Genomic DNA, 12,134 nt, shown 5'->3' with positions numbered 1-12,134 from the left:
AAAAAAAAAAAAAAAAAAAAAAAAAAAAAAAAAAAGAGGTTGCAAACTGAAAAGATGTTTTGGTGGAATTGGAAATAGTAATGGAGTTATGGGCAATACTTTTGGGTGATTGGAAGAAGGTGGAAGCAAATGAAAGATTTTTTTTTCAACAGTTTGAATCAAAATGCCTTGAATTTTGCATTGCTGTCCTGACAAAGAATAACAAACGTGTAATGGATAAAACTTTTGGTCAAATCACCTAGACAGGAAAAGCTTAAAGTTTGTTAGAAGTTTTATAACCAGGTATTTTACATGGTGTTAGCAGAATCATTACTTTGCTTTCATAGTTAACTTTTTCCAGTCCTAGGAAAAGCCCTTCTGTGGTTATAAAGCCAGAAGCATGTTCTCCACAACTTGGAAAACCATCTTTCCCTACAAAGGAGTCTTTTAGTGCTAACATGTCCCTTCCCCACCCCAGCCAGACCGATCCAGGATATAAGTTCCTGATGGGCAAAGAGGGTAAGTTAGTCTATCCATCATCTATTGCTCTATATCAGACTACTCAGACTTGAGCCTTGAAACATTTGAGTATTTATTTTCTCCTCATTTCTGTGGGTCAGCAGTTCTGACAGCACAGTGGGTATGGTTTGTCTCTGCGGGCACTGAAGGCTTGTCGGGGGCTGGAGGATCTATTTCGAGGTGGCTCACTCACATGTCTGGCAGTGGAATTCCTTTCCATATGTGGGCCTTTGCACAGGGCTACTTGGCTGATCTCATAACCTGGTAGATGGCTTCCTCTAGAGCTAGCAAACCCAGAGAGATAGGTGGAAGCTATCCTTTTTATGGCCTAGCCTCAAAAGTCACATAGCATCACTTCTGCCACATTCTGTTCGTTAGAAGTGAGTCATTGAGTCTGGGCCATGTTCAAGGGGAAGAAAACTAGGCTGCACCCTTTGAGGAGAAGTGTGTCAAAGAATTTGCAGGCATATTTTAAAACCTCCAGTCAGCATCCATTGCCATGCCGGAAACACAGCTAGTATGCAGGAACATGTGCTCTTTTCATCACCCAGCTGAGTCCAGACTGAGGGAATGCTACTGCTTTCTAGAGAGACAATCTAGCATTAGTAGGTTTTCACTCTGAGACTGTGCTATGCCAGTTTATCTTACAATTCAGATACATTGCCTTTCTCCTACCATCAACCCTTTCAAGTCATTAGCATCACGCCACCCCTGAGAACTACAGCTACTCACATTTTTGACATTCAGCAACTTCAGGAGCAGTTATCGGGTAGTGTTATGAGCAGGCAGTGGAGCCCACCAGCCTGGCCGAGAGTCCCAGTCACATTGCTTACTGGCTTGTATGATTTGAGCAAGTCCCTTAACCTCTGTGCCTCAGTTTTCCCATATGTAAAACAGAGCCAATGACAACACCTCCTGTTTGGGTTGCTGTGAGGAACAAGAGAGCTAGCATGTATAAAGCTCTTAGAACAGTGTCTGGCACATAATAAGAATCATATAAAGTGCTTTTATGTTATTGCCTGATTTTGAAGTGGGGCAAACAATTTAATTTTCTTTTCCTTTCCTTTCCTTATGCAAATTCCTGTTTTATATGAGAAAGGCAAAGATGTGAAGGTTCTTGAGTTGCTTTGGCTCTTGTTTTGATCCAAAGTTGAAGAAGTAGAACAATGTATGTTTTAAACTCATTACATTTAAGAGTTTCTGATACACTTGTGCTTTTGTGTTCCAGTTTTGATTAACATATTATCTATTATTCAGACAATAAGACCCACAGTCTGGGAGATGACCCGATAAAGCAAGAACAGTCCCAGAAAAGTCTTATTGACAGCTGGATGCAGAGATCAAACACTCAAGGTACCAGAATGCCTGCTCCTTCTGCAGGAGGCCTTCCTGGGTCCGATCATCCTCTGTGATGCTGCAGTGGAATTGCCTAGGGAACTGTCCTGGGCTCAATCAGCACCCCAGGCAGTGCTTTAGAGGGTCCAAGGGAGTAGTAGTCTGTGGCTTAAGCAGAAGACTATAAAATGGAAGGGGCCAAGAGCAAGTATGCCTCCGAGCCTTCAGTACCCACAGGCCTCTCAAGGGAACTTAGTGGCAGTTTAGAGGATACTTGGCATCATAGAAAAGCACTCTCACGTCAGAACCTTCTCCAGTCACCTTGTCTTCTGCAGGCTCCATTTTGATAAACCTTCTCCTGAAGCAGCCTTTGATCCCAGGGTCATCCCTAGGTCTGTGCCACCTCCTGAGCAGTTGTTCTGAGGCTCCTACCGGCACCCTGTTCCAGCTACCCGGGCTTGGCAGGTAAGCATAAGACTCCTAAAAAGCTTGTTTGGAAGAAGTTTCCAGGAAGCAAGTCCCTGTCTGGTCCTGACCGGCCTAGGAGGTCTGCTCTGGGCAGGAAAACTAGAGAATTTAGCAGGCAGGTTGTGTGGGTCCCTTGACCTTATCTCCCTCTCACACTTGTGTGTTTTCTTTTGTGTCTGTTGCTAGTACCTTGACTGGGATTTCAAGCCTGAGGACCACAGGTTCTTGTGATGGGTCATTTCCCCTCTTGGCCCTGAGAGAAGCACAGAACCTGGCACTTACTGGACTGAATCTGGTGGCCAGGAATGAAGGCTCTTGTGACAGAGACCCAGCAGAGGGAGGCGGAAGGGCCTTCCCACTCTGCCAGCTTCCTGGAGCTGTGCACCTCCTCCCCCTGGTACAGTTCTTTATCGGCTTACACTGCCAGGCTCTGCAGGATTTGGCAGCAGCCAAGAGAAGCGGAGCGCCTGCGGACTCACCGACACATCCTTCCTGCGTGAGCTCTGGGGTAGAGGCCAGCCCTGAGGACTCACTTTGCAACCTGGAAGGCTTCTCTGTGGCTTCACTAAGCGTTCTTCAGCACCTGGTGTGCCACAGCGGAGCAGTCATTTGCCTGTTACTATCAGGAGCAGGCGCTGATTCTGCTGCTAGGGAAGGAGACCAGAGCCTGGTTGACGGACATGGTCGTGGGGATGTGACCTCAGCCCCAGGGGGGCTTGCCGGTGACCAAGGCCAGCATCCACTATTGAAGATGCTTCTTCAACTTTTGGCTTTCTCTTCTGCAGCAACAGGTCACCTTAAAGCCAGTGTCCTCAGCCAGTGCCTTAAGGTTTTGGTGAAATTAGCTGAAAATGCTTCCTTTGATTTCCTGCCCAGGTATAACGCAGCATGGGAGTCATGATTCCTTGTGGGTCTTACCCGGCCTCTTGAGGTCTGTCCTGTGGCCCCTGTACTTGTTCCCATCTTGACTCGTCCATACTGCTCAGCTCTAAGCCTTGCTTTAGGTTCTTAGCTAGAGTTCTGAAGTGATGGGAAGTGGGGCCAGGAGATAGAAGAACCAAGGAAGTGGTTTATTTGGCTTAGTTCTGCCTCTGGATAGTAGGTAAGCGAAAGACACATGTGATAAAAGAAGGCTGCTAGTCACTATGGAAGAGTGTCCTGCCCCCAGAACAGACAAAGGCTGAACCAAGAGGCCTTTGAACCTGGGACATGGATCAGGTGAAGACCAGATTTCACAGCCACATTGAAGTTTAGTTTGGTGGGGTTCCCTGAAGAAGCAGAGGGTGTGCGGAGGGTCTGCAGCTACAAGCTGACCTTGCTGGGCATCTGCCCATCATCATGGTGTCCACCACTGGCATGAGCCACAGGTTACTTGCTCTTCTTAAGGTTTGTTGCGGAACACTGTTGTCATAAATTCCTAGCTTGGGATTCCAGACCCTCAACACTGGGAAGGTAAACACCACCCAGCCAATCCCCTCATCCTGTAATCCCATCTCCCCCTCAGCATTCCACCAAGAGGCCAGTTCCTCTGTTGGATGTATCTTAAGCCTTTTTGTCTCTGAACTCAGAATACCTGTTTGCTAAAAACACTTCTGGATCCTGGTTTCCATATGAATATATTCTGGCTTGTCTGGTGCATCCTAAAGGTGGTGCTCAGAGCTAGACACAGTGTACTGCAGAGTAGTGTGAGCAGCAAGGTAGGCACGTTACCATCACCCAGGTGCCTGGCAGGGGGCCCAGCTCATGGTGGCTGACTGCTTTTTTATGATTATTATTTTTTTGAGTCTTCTCTTTCCTTTTAATTCCATAGTGCTTTACAGTTTTCAAAAGTTTCACACACGATTTCGTATAATCCCATAACAATGCTTTTTTTTCATCCCCTACCCCTATATTGCCCTTCCACCCTTCCCTCTCACCACTGGTAACCACTAGTTTGTTTTCTGTGTTTGTGAGCCTGTTTCTTTTTTGTTTTATTCACTAGTTTGCTGTATTTTTTAGATTCCACATACGAAATCATACAGTATTTGCCTTTCTGTCTGACTTATTTCACTTAGCATAATGCCCTCCAAGGCCATCCATGTTGCTGCAAATGGCAAAATTTTGTTCTTTTTTTATGGCTGAGTAGTATTCCAGTGTGTGTGTGTGTGTGTGTGTGTACGTACGTGTACCACGTCTTCTTTATCCATTCATCTGTTGATGGACACTTAGGTTGCTTCCATACCTTGGCAATTGTAGATGACGCTGCTATGAACATTGGGGTGCATGTTTCTTTTCAAAGTAGTGTTTTTGGGTTTTTTCAGATATATACCCAGGAGTGGAATTGCTGGGTCACATGGTACTTCTACTTTTAATTTTTTGAGAAACCCCTATACTGTTTTCCACAGTGGCCGCACCAATTTACATTCCGCCAACAGTGTAGGATGGTTCCCTTTTCTTCACATTTGTTATTTGTGTTCTTTTTGATGATAGCCATTCTGACTGGTGTGAGGTGATATCTCATTGCGGTTTTGATTTGAATTTCCCTGATGATGAGTGATACTGAGCATCTTTTCATGTGCCTATTGGCCATCTGGATGTCCTCTTTGGAAAAATGTCTTTTCAGTTCTGCCTATTTTTTGATTGGGTTGTTTGTTTGATGTTGAGTTGTATGAGTTGTTTGTATATGTTGGATATTAACCCCTTATCGGTCATATCATTTGCAGTTTTCTTCTCCCATTCAACATGTGTTTTCATTTTGTCGATGGTTTCCTTTGTTGTGCAAAAGGTTTTCAATTTAATTAGGTCCCATTTGTTTATTTTTGCTTTTGTTTCCTTTGCTTTAGGAGATGGATCCAAAAAAAAAAAATTGCTGCTATTTATGTCAAAGAGTATTCTGCCTACGTTTTCCTCTAGGAGTTTGATAGTAGCTGGTCTTCCCTGGTCTTTAATCCATTTTGAGTTTATTTCTGTATATGGTGTTAGAGAATATTCTAATTTCATTGTCTTACAAGTAGCTGTCCAGTTTTCCCAGCACCACTTATTGAAGAGACTGTCTTTTCTCCACTGTATAGTCTTGCCTCCTTTGTTACAGATTAAATGACCTTAGGTATGTAGGTTTATTTCTGGGCTCTCTATTCTGTTCCATTGATCTATGTGTCTGTTTTTGCACCAGTACCATACTGTTTTGACTACGGTAGCTTTGTAGTATAGTCTGAAGTCAGGGAGTATGATTCCTCCAGCTCTGTTCTTCTTTTTCAAGATTATTTTGGCTGTTTCAGGGTCTTTCATGTTTCCATATAAATTTAAAATTTTATTCTAGGTTCTGTGAAAAATGCCATTGGTAACTTGATAACAATTGCACTGAATCTGTAGATTGCCTTGGGTAGTATAGCCATTTTGACAGTATTGATTCTCCCAATCCAAGAACAGGGTATATCTTTCCGTTTATGTCGTCTTCAATTCCTTTCATCAGTGTCTTATAGTTTTTGACGTACAGGCCTTTTGCCTCCTTAGGTAGGTTTATTCTTAGGTGTTTTATTCTTTTTGATGCGATGGTAAATGGGATTGTTTCCTTAATTTCTCTTTCTGATAGCTCATTGCTAGTGTATAGAAATGCAACAGATTTCTATATATTAATTTTGTATCCTGCAACTTTACCAAATTCATTGATGAGCTCTAGTAGTTTTCTGGTGGCATCTGTAGGATTTATGTATAGTATAATGTCATCTGCAGACAGTGCCATTTTTATTTCTTCCTTGCCAATTTGGATTCCTTTTTATTTCTTTTTCTTCTGATTGCTGTGGTTAGGACTTCCAAAACTATGTTGAATAAAAGTGGTGAGAGTGGTCATCCTTGTCTTCTTCCTGATCTTAGAGGAAATGCTTTGAGCTTTTCACCAATGAGTATGATTTTTTCAAATTTTATTTATTTATTTATTTGGGCTGCGTTGGGTCTTAGTTGTGGTATGTGAGATCTTCGTTGAGGCATGCGAGATCTTTAGTTGCGACGCATGGTCTCTTCATTGTGGCACGCGGGCTTCTCTCTAGTTGTGGCATGTGGGTTTTCTCTTCTCTAGTTGTGCGTGCAGGGTCCAGAGCGTGTGGACTCTGTAGTTGTGGCGCGCAGGCTCCAGAGTGCGTGGGCTCTGTAGTTTGCAGCATGTGGGCTCTCTAGCTGAGGCGCATGAGCTTAGTTGCCCCGAGGCACATGGAATCTTAGTTCCCCGACCAGGGATCGAACCTGCATCCCCTGCTTTGGAAGGCGGATTCTTTACCATTGGACCACCAGGAAAGTCCCTACCAATGAATATGATGTTAGCTGTGGGTTTTTCATATATGGCCTTCATTATGTTGAGGTATGTTCCCTCTATGCCTACTTTCTGGAGTTTTTCTCTTAAATGGATGTTGAACTTTGTCAAAAGCTTTTTCTGCATCTATTGAGATGATCACATGGTTTTTATTCTTCAGTTTGTTAATGTGGTGTATCACACTGATTGATATGTGGATATTGAAAAATCTTTGCATCCCTGTTTCTTATTTTTTAAAATGCATGAATTCCAGGAACCACATTTTTAGCAGTTCTCTTGGTAGGTATATCATCATTTTATTCCTGTTGAGCTTGTCCACAATAACATCAAAAAACAGCCATTTAATGGGTGCTTACTGCAGGCCAGACACAGATGCCTTCTGTTCACTAGCTTGGGTGGCACCCACAGAGCCCTGTGTCTTCACGCCCAGCACAGAGCCTGGCTCACTGTGAGCACTCAGTGTTCGTTGAATGAATAAACCCCATGTTGAGGTAGGGAAACTTGTCTGAAACCCCAGAGGGAGTATGCTAGATCAGCCAGTTAGGCTCCTGAATCATGGTTCTTGATCACTGTCTGATGCCACCTCCCACGCAGTGCTTCTCCTCTGAATTCCTTCATGCTTGCAGGCTGAACCCCATTACCACACAGCTTCTTGTTCACCTTGAAGTAAAAGCCAGGGACAGGTGCTACCAAGGCTCCATAGCAGTATGCGATACAACACGAGCAGCCGGGCAGGCTGTGTGTGATCTCCTATGAAAGGCACCACTGCCCACCCAGGCTTGAGGGCACATCATCCCCTCAGACTCTTGTCTTCCCACTGCATCTGTTTTAGGGGTAGGTCCAGCGTAGCTCCCCGGGTACTGGCATGGCAGGCACTTTTGAACAAAAAGTTCTCATCCCCAGCTCAGCCAGGGCAGCATGACTTATTTATTGTGCATTTAGGGGCTGTGCCAAAAGAAAAAAATTTTCATTTAAAAAGGCGGCTCCAATGCTGTCAAAAATAATTCGGAAACCACTGTGTTGAATATAAAGATGGATTTTTTTAGTTTCAGGGGCCACTTCTGGCCTAATAATGAAATTAGTTAGTAACCGGTTAAATTCCAGTTTCCCACGAAGTTCCACACTCCCTGGTGACTAGAAACATTCAGCTTGTCTGTCATACAGGATTTGCTCTAAAATGAGTTTGCCCCAAATAGACCTTGCTTCCTAATGGTGTACAAGGAATATTCTTAGCCCTCGGTGCCATGTGCATGAAAAGGGACATACCCGCAGAACTGCCCCTCCCCCCACCCACGAGGCTGTGTGGGTTGAGCAAAAAGCAGTGCTTGTCTTCGGACTCGGTTCCTTGGTAATGAATAAGCCATCCCTTTGCCCCCAAGACCGGGGGAGAGTGCCCAAGCCCCTCACCATGCACACCCTGAGTGTGTACCTTCTCATACGTGGTGGCAGAGGAGCTGGCGTTTCCTGACAAGTGGGGAAAATGAAGTCTTCCTTGCCCAGCGAGTGGTCTCATAAGATCCAACCATAGCCAAGTCCACATTGTCACTGCTGACGCCTGGCCAGTCCTCTGGTGGTGGGCACAGGACACTTCTCTCACACTCAAGTTGAACCTGCCTCCCTCTTTGGGAGCAGAGGCAGGAAGGAGCCCAAGAGTAGTGTGGAGTCCAGCACCCGAGGTCCAAGGGGGCACCTTGTATTTGCTGGGTGGCACTGTGCCAGGTAAGGGCCTGTCATCTCTAAGCCACAGCAGTCCCACAGTGAAGGGTAGTACCCACTCGTTCACCTGAAACAAGTATCAGCGAGTAGGGTGGCATTTGAACCCAGGTCTGTCTGAATCGAGTCTCCTTTTTACCGGCCTCTTCAATTTCTTGTTGCCTACCGTGAAAGGTAAGGGTGAGTTATGGGATTGGGTTGGAGGTGTCACGTCTCTCTGGGGCCCTGTGTTTCAGGTTCCAGTGCGTGTTCCGGGTGCTGCCACAGTGCCTGCGCCCAGAGACACCCCTGCCTAGTGTGCTGCTGACTATTGAGCTCCTGTCCCTCCTGGTGGACCATGAGAAGCTTGCACCTCAGCTCTGCTCCCACCCGGGTAAAGCAGGCCGGGGGCACGCGTCTGGACTCCTGCAGCTTGGAGGGAAGGGTGGTGGCAGGGGCAGGTCCGGGGCCTCCTGAGGGCTTCTGCAGCTTGTACCTCAGGCACTGGGTGAGAAGGCAGATCCTGAGAGAGATGGGGTGTCCTTTCCAGAAGGCTGCCTCCTGCTGCTGCTGTACATGTACATCACATCGAGGCCCGACAAAGCCGCCTCGGAGACACAGTGGCTTCAGCTGGAACAAGAGGTAAAGACATCAGAGCCCCTTCTGTGCTGCTCACCACCCCACCCCACCCCACCCCACCCCACCCCACTCCATCCCACGTAAGAGCCACTCTTCTCCTTCCTCTGGGAATTAAAGGAAGCTTTAATTCATTTTGGTAACGCGTTGAGCCACTAGCAAGGTAAACTCATTTGGGGGGCTCCATACTACACAGATACAGTACAGTCAGAGCCCAGGGTATCCTGGGACTTGGTAAGGTTGCCTGGTGGCTGGAGGTGGGCATGGACGCAGGTGGGTCAGTGGTGAGACACAGATGTTGGTCCTGAGTGTCTCCTGGGAAGGTCCCAAAACACTACCACCTCTTGGATCCCATTAGTGCAGACAAGCAGTTGCTGAGGCAACTGGAGCTCTTGTAGAAGCCTGAGAAAGCCCTCGCTGTGACCAGGGCCTCACTGTGCCATGGATGGGACAGTCTGTTCTTGTTCTAGGCTGTGTGGCTCCTGGCTAAGCTTGCTGTGCAGAGCCCCTCCCCCCCAGTCACTGGTTCCAGCTGCCAGTGCAACGTGGAGGTGAGTGCCGGGGGCAGGCAGGGGCCGACGGTGGGCAGCTCTGTTGGTGGATGACAGGGCCCTGTGAAAGCATCCCATGCTCCCTCACCAGGGGTAGACCCTGGTGTCACTGCTCAGAACCTTCCTCACCCAGGTGGTTAGGAAAGATGCTGCCCAGCTAAGCAGGTTGTCGGGGTGCAGGGACCACCTGACCTGACCTCAGCCTGCGCCCTCCCCAGGTGGTCAGAGCACTCACGGTGATGCTGCACAGACAGTGGCTGACAGTGCGGAGGGCAGGGGGGCCCCCGAGGACTGACCAGCAGAAGCGGACGGTGCGGTGTCTGCGAGATACAGTGCTGCTGCTGCACAGTCTGTCCCAAAAGGACAAGCTTTTCACTGTGCACTGCGTGGAGGTCCTGCATCAGTACGACCAGGTGATGCCAGGGGTCAGCATGCTGATTCGAGGGCTTCCTGACGTGACAGGCTGTGAAGGTGAGCCTGCAGGAGGGCCCCTCCCTGCCCCAGCCCACATGTGGAGTTGGCCCTGAAGTTCATGGACAAATCAGACTACCTGGCCTTAGGTCAGCAGCGCTCCATACACACAGCCTTTGCCGGCATTAGAGCCATTCTTTTCTTCCCGCTCCGGTTCTTCTCTCAGCATATCAGCCTGCCTTTTGCTCATATCTACTGAGTCCGCCTGGCAGAGCCACGGTTTTTCCAGAAACATCCCTGTCTGAATTGCCTTTGTATTATTTTGCTTGCAGTAGCTGAGGGAGCAAGGCCTGGGTATGGAAGGGACTGCTTAGTTCCTGTGGGCCTGGTGGGGAGGAGAGGTGGGACCTCCCCCGGTCCCAGCACCTTCAGGCAGGACTTCACCACAGAACCCTCTTGTTTTTGGCTCAGAGGCAGCCCTGGATGATCTCTGTGCCGTGGAGGCCGATGTGGACGACCCCGAGATGGACTGTGGCTGAGGCCTGTGAGCATCGAGCCACATGGTGGCACCAGCACCACTACTTTCCTTACCTCGTCCCCTGATTAAAAGCAGTGACTGGCTGTTAAGAGAAAAGGCCAGCCTTACGTTTCCTGAGTCTGATCTGTGTCGGCTAAGTGGGAGGGACAGAGCAGGAGGGGGACACAGGGAAGGCTGAGATCCTTCTTCCTGTTCCTGGCCGGCAGCCCCATGGTAATGAATCTGCTTTGAGGAAGGAGCCCTGCCCTGCCCTGCCAGTGGAATTGTCCTGAGTCATCACTCTCGCCTGAGGCCATGGGAAGAAACCATGGTGTGGCAGGGAAGAAGGTGGCCCTCAGCCCAGGCCTAAACCAGGGAGGCCTGGGAAAATGGGGCCAAGGGGTGGGTGCAAAATGGCCATGGCAGGGGCTCCCAGCAGGCTCGAGTCCTGGAGCTAGCCTGCCCCATAGCCCTGTCCTCCCGGTGTGACGGCGTGAGGGCCCTGATGCGTTGTGCCAGCCAGCAGGCCCACAGTGAGAGGTCTGAGAAGGCCTTTGGGGATAGCACTGTGGGTGCCTGGGGAGGGACGGGTGTTAGCAGGAGGGACAGCCCAGGCAGGCTGACAAGCGGGGCGGGCCTTGCTCACACCAGCCGCTGGGCGGGCTCAGGCCGAGTTTCACTTCCCGCCACTGCTGCCAGCAGCAAGAACCAGCTGGAGAGCGTGCACCCTGAGTCATTGCTGCCTGCCTGCTACTCGGTAAGTGAGGACCCCCGAGGGGAGGGGGTAGGGTGGGAGGGCCATGGGTACCTGCCCCACCAACCCCCACTGGACTAAGCGGGCACTAGGGGGAGGAGCCAAGCCTTCCCCTGAACAGAAAACAGGGTGCTGGTCCCACTAAGAAAGCACCCCACCCTCCCTGGCTTCCTGCCCTGGAAATGGGTCCTGGAGCTCAGCAACAGTGCCTGCCCGTGCAGGGAAGGCCAGAGGGGTGCTCCTGCCCACCCCACCCCACTTGCCTTACCTCTTATCACTGGGCACTCACACACCCACCCCCCACCCCATGCTCCTCCCCAGGCTCAGCGGCAGATACCCACCATGGGCTCGCAGGCCTTGCCCCCGGGTCCTGTGCAGACCCTCATCTTCTTGGACCTGGAGGCCACTGGCCTGCCCTTCTCCCAGCCCAAGGTCACAGAGCTATGCCTGCTGGCCATCCACAGATGGGCCCTGGAGAGACTTCCCACCCCTCAGGGGCCTCCTTCAACAGTGCCCCCACCACCCCGGGTGCTGGACAAGCTCTCCCTGTGCGTGGCTCCGGGGAAGGCCTGTAGCCCTGCAGCCAGTGAGATCACAGGCCTGAGCACAGCTGTGCTGGCTGCACACGGGCGTCAATGCTTCGATGCCAACCTGGCCAACATGCTCCGAGCCTTCCTGCAGCGCCAGCCACAGCCCTGGTGCCTCGTGGCACACAACGGTGACCGCTACGACTTCCCCCTGCTCCAGGCAGAGCTGGCTGTGCTGGGCCTTGCCAGTGCTCTGGACGGCGCCTTCTGTGTGGATAGCATTGCTGCCCTGAAGGCCCTGGAGCAAGCTGACAGCCCCTCAGAGCATGGCCCAAGGAAGAGCTACAGCCTGGGCAGCATCTACACGCGCCTGTACGGGCAGGCCCCACCAGACTCACACACAGCCGAGGGTGACGTCCTAGCCCTGCTCAGCATCTGTCAGTGGAGGCCACAGGCCCTG

General features: G+C 49.7%; 2 protein-coding genes and 1 long non-coding RNA gene across 4 annotated transcripts in view; 2 read left to right on the top strand and 1 right to left on the bottom strand.

Annotated features, from left to right (window-relative positions):
• Positions 1-8,539, bottom strand: part of LOC129391875 (uncharacterized) — a 13,193-nt gene extending 4,654 nt beyond the window's left edge. Inside the window, exons 1-2 of the long non-coding RNA XR_008616682.1 lie at positions 8,016-8,539; positions 1,231-1,425 (exon numbers count right to left, since the gene is read on the bottom strand). This is a non-coding gene — a long non-coding RNA (uncharacterized lncRNA). The remainder of the gene's footprint in view (positions 1-1,230; positions 1,426-8,015) is intronic.
• ATRIP (ATR interacting protein) overlaps positions 1-10,478 on the top strand; it is an 18,505-nt gene extending 8,027 nt beyond the window's left edge. Inside the window, exons 5-13 of one of the 2 annotated variants that reach the window (XM_007115374.4) lie at positions 341-498; positions 1,756-1,851; positions 2,169-2,298; positions 2,488-3,177; positions 8,536-8,672; positions 8,829-8,920; positions 9,385-9,465; positions 9,684-9,936; positions 10,348-10,478. In XM_007115374.4, the coding sequence (XP_007115436.2) occupies positions 341-498; positions 1,756-1,851; positions 2,169-2,298; positions 2,488-3,177; positions 8,536-8,672; positions 8,829-8,920; positions 9,385-9,465; positions 9,684-9,936; positions 10,348-10,415 (1,705 nt within the window). In that variant the 3' untranslated portion in view covers positions 10,416-10,478. The remainder of the gene's footprint in view (positions 1-340; positions 499-1,755; positions 1,852-2,168; positions 2,299-2,487; positions 3,178-8,535; positions 8,673-8,828; positions 8,921-9,384; positions 9,466-9,683; positions 9,937-10,347) is intronic. The other variant, XM_028485422.2, reaches the window with a different exon arrangement.
• Positions 10,479-10,898: 420 nt separating this feature from the next.
• Positions 10,899-12,128, top strand: TREX1 (three prime repair exonuclease 1; the record flags this gene model as incomplete). Its single annotated transcript, XM_028485424.2, has 3 exons — positions 10,899-10,933; positions 11,045-11,150; positions 11,469-12,128. Coding segments are annotated over exons 1-3 (801 nt in total), but the record flags the coding sequence as incomplete, so codon positions are not given.
• Positions 12,129-12,134: the final 6 nt, after the last annotated feature.

This window comes from Physeter macrocephalus, unplaced genomic scaffold (assembly GCF_002837175.3).
Source record: "Physeter macrocephalus isolate SW-GA unplaced genomic scaffold, ASM283717v5 random_388, whole genome shotgun sequence".
NCBI lineage: Eukaryota > Metazoa > Chordata > Mammalia > Artiodactyla > Physeteridae > Physeter > Physeter macrocephalus.
This window is presented reverse-complemented; position numbering and strand designations above follow the sequence as displayed.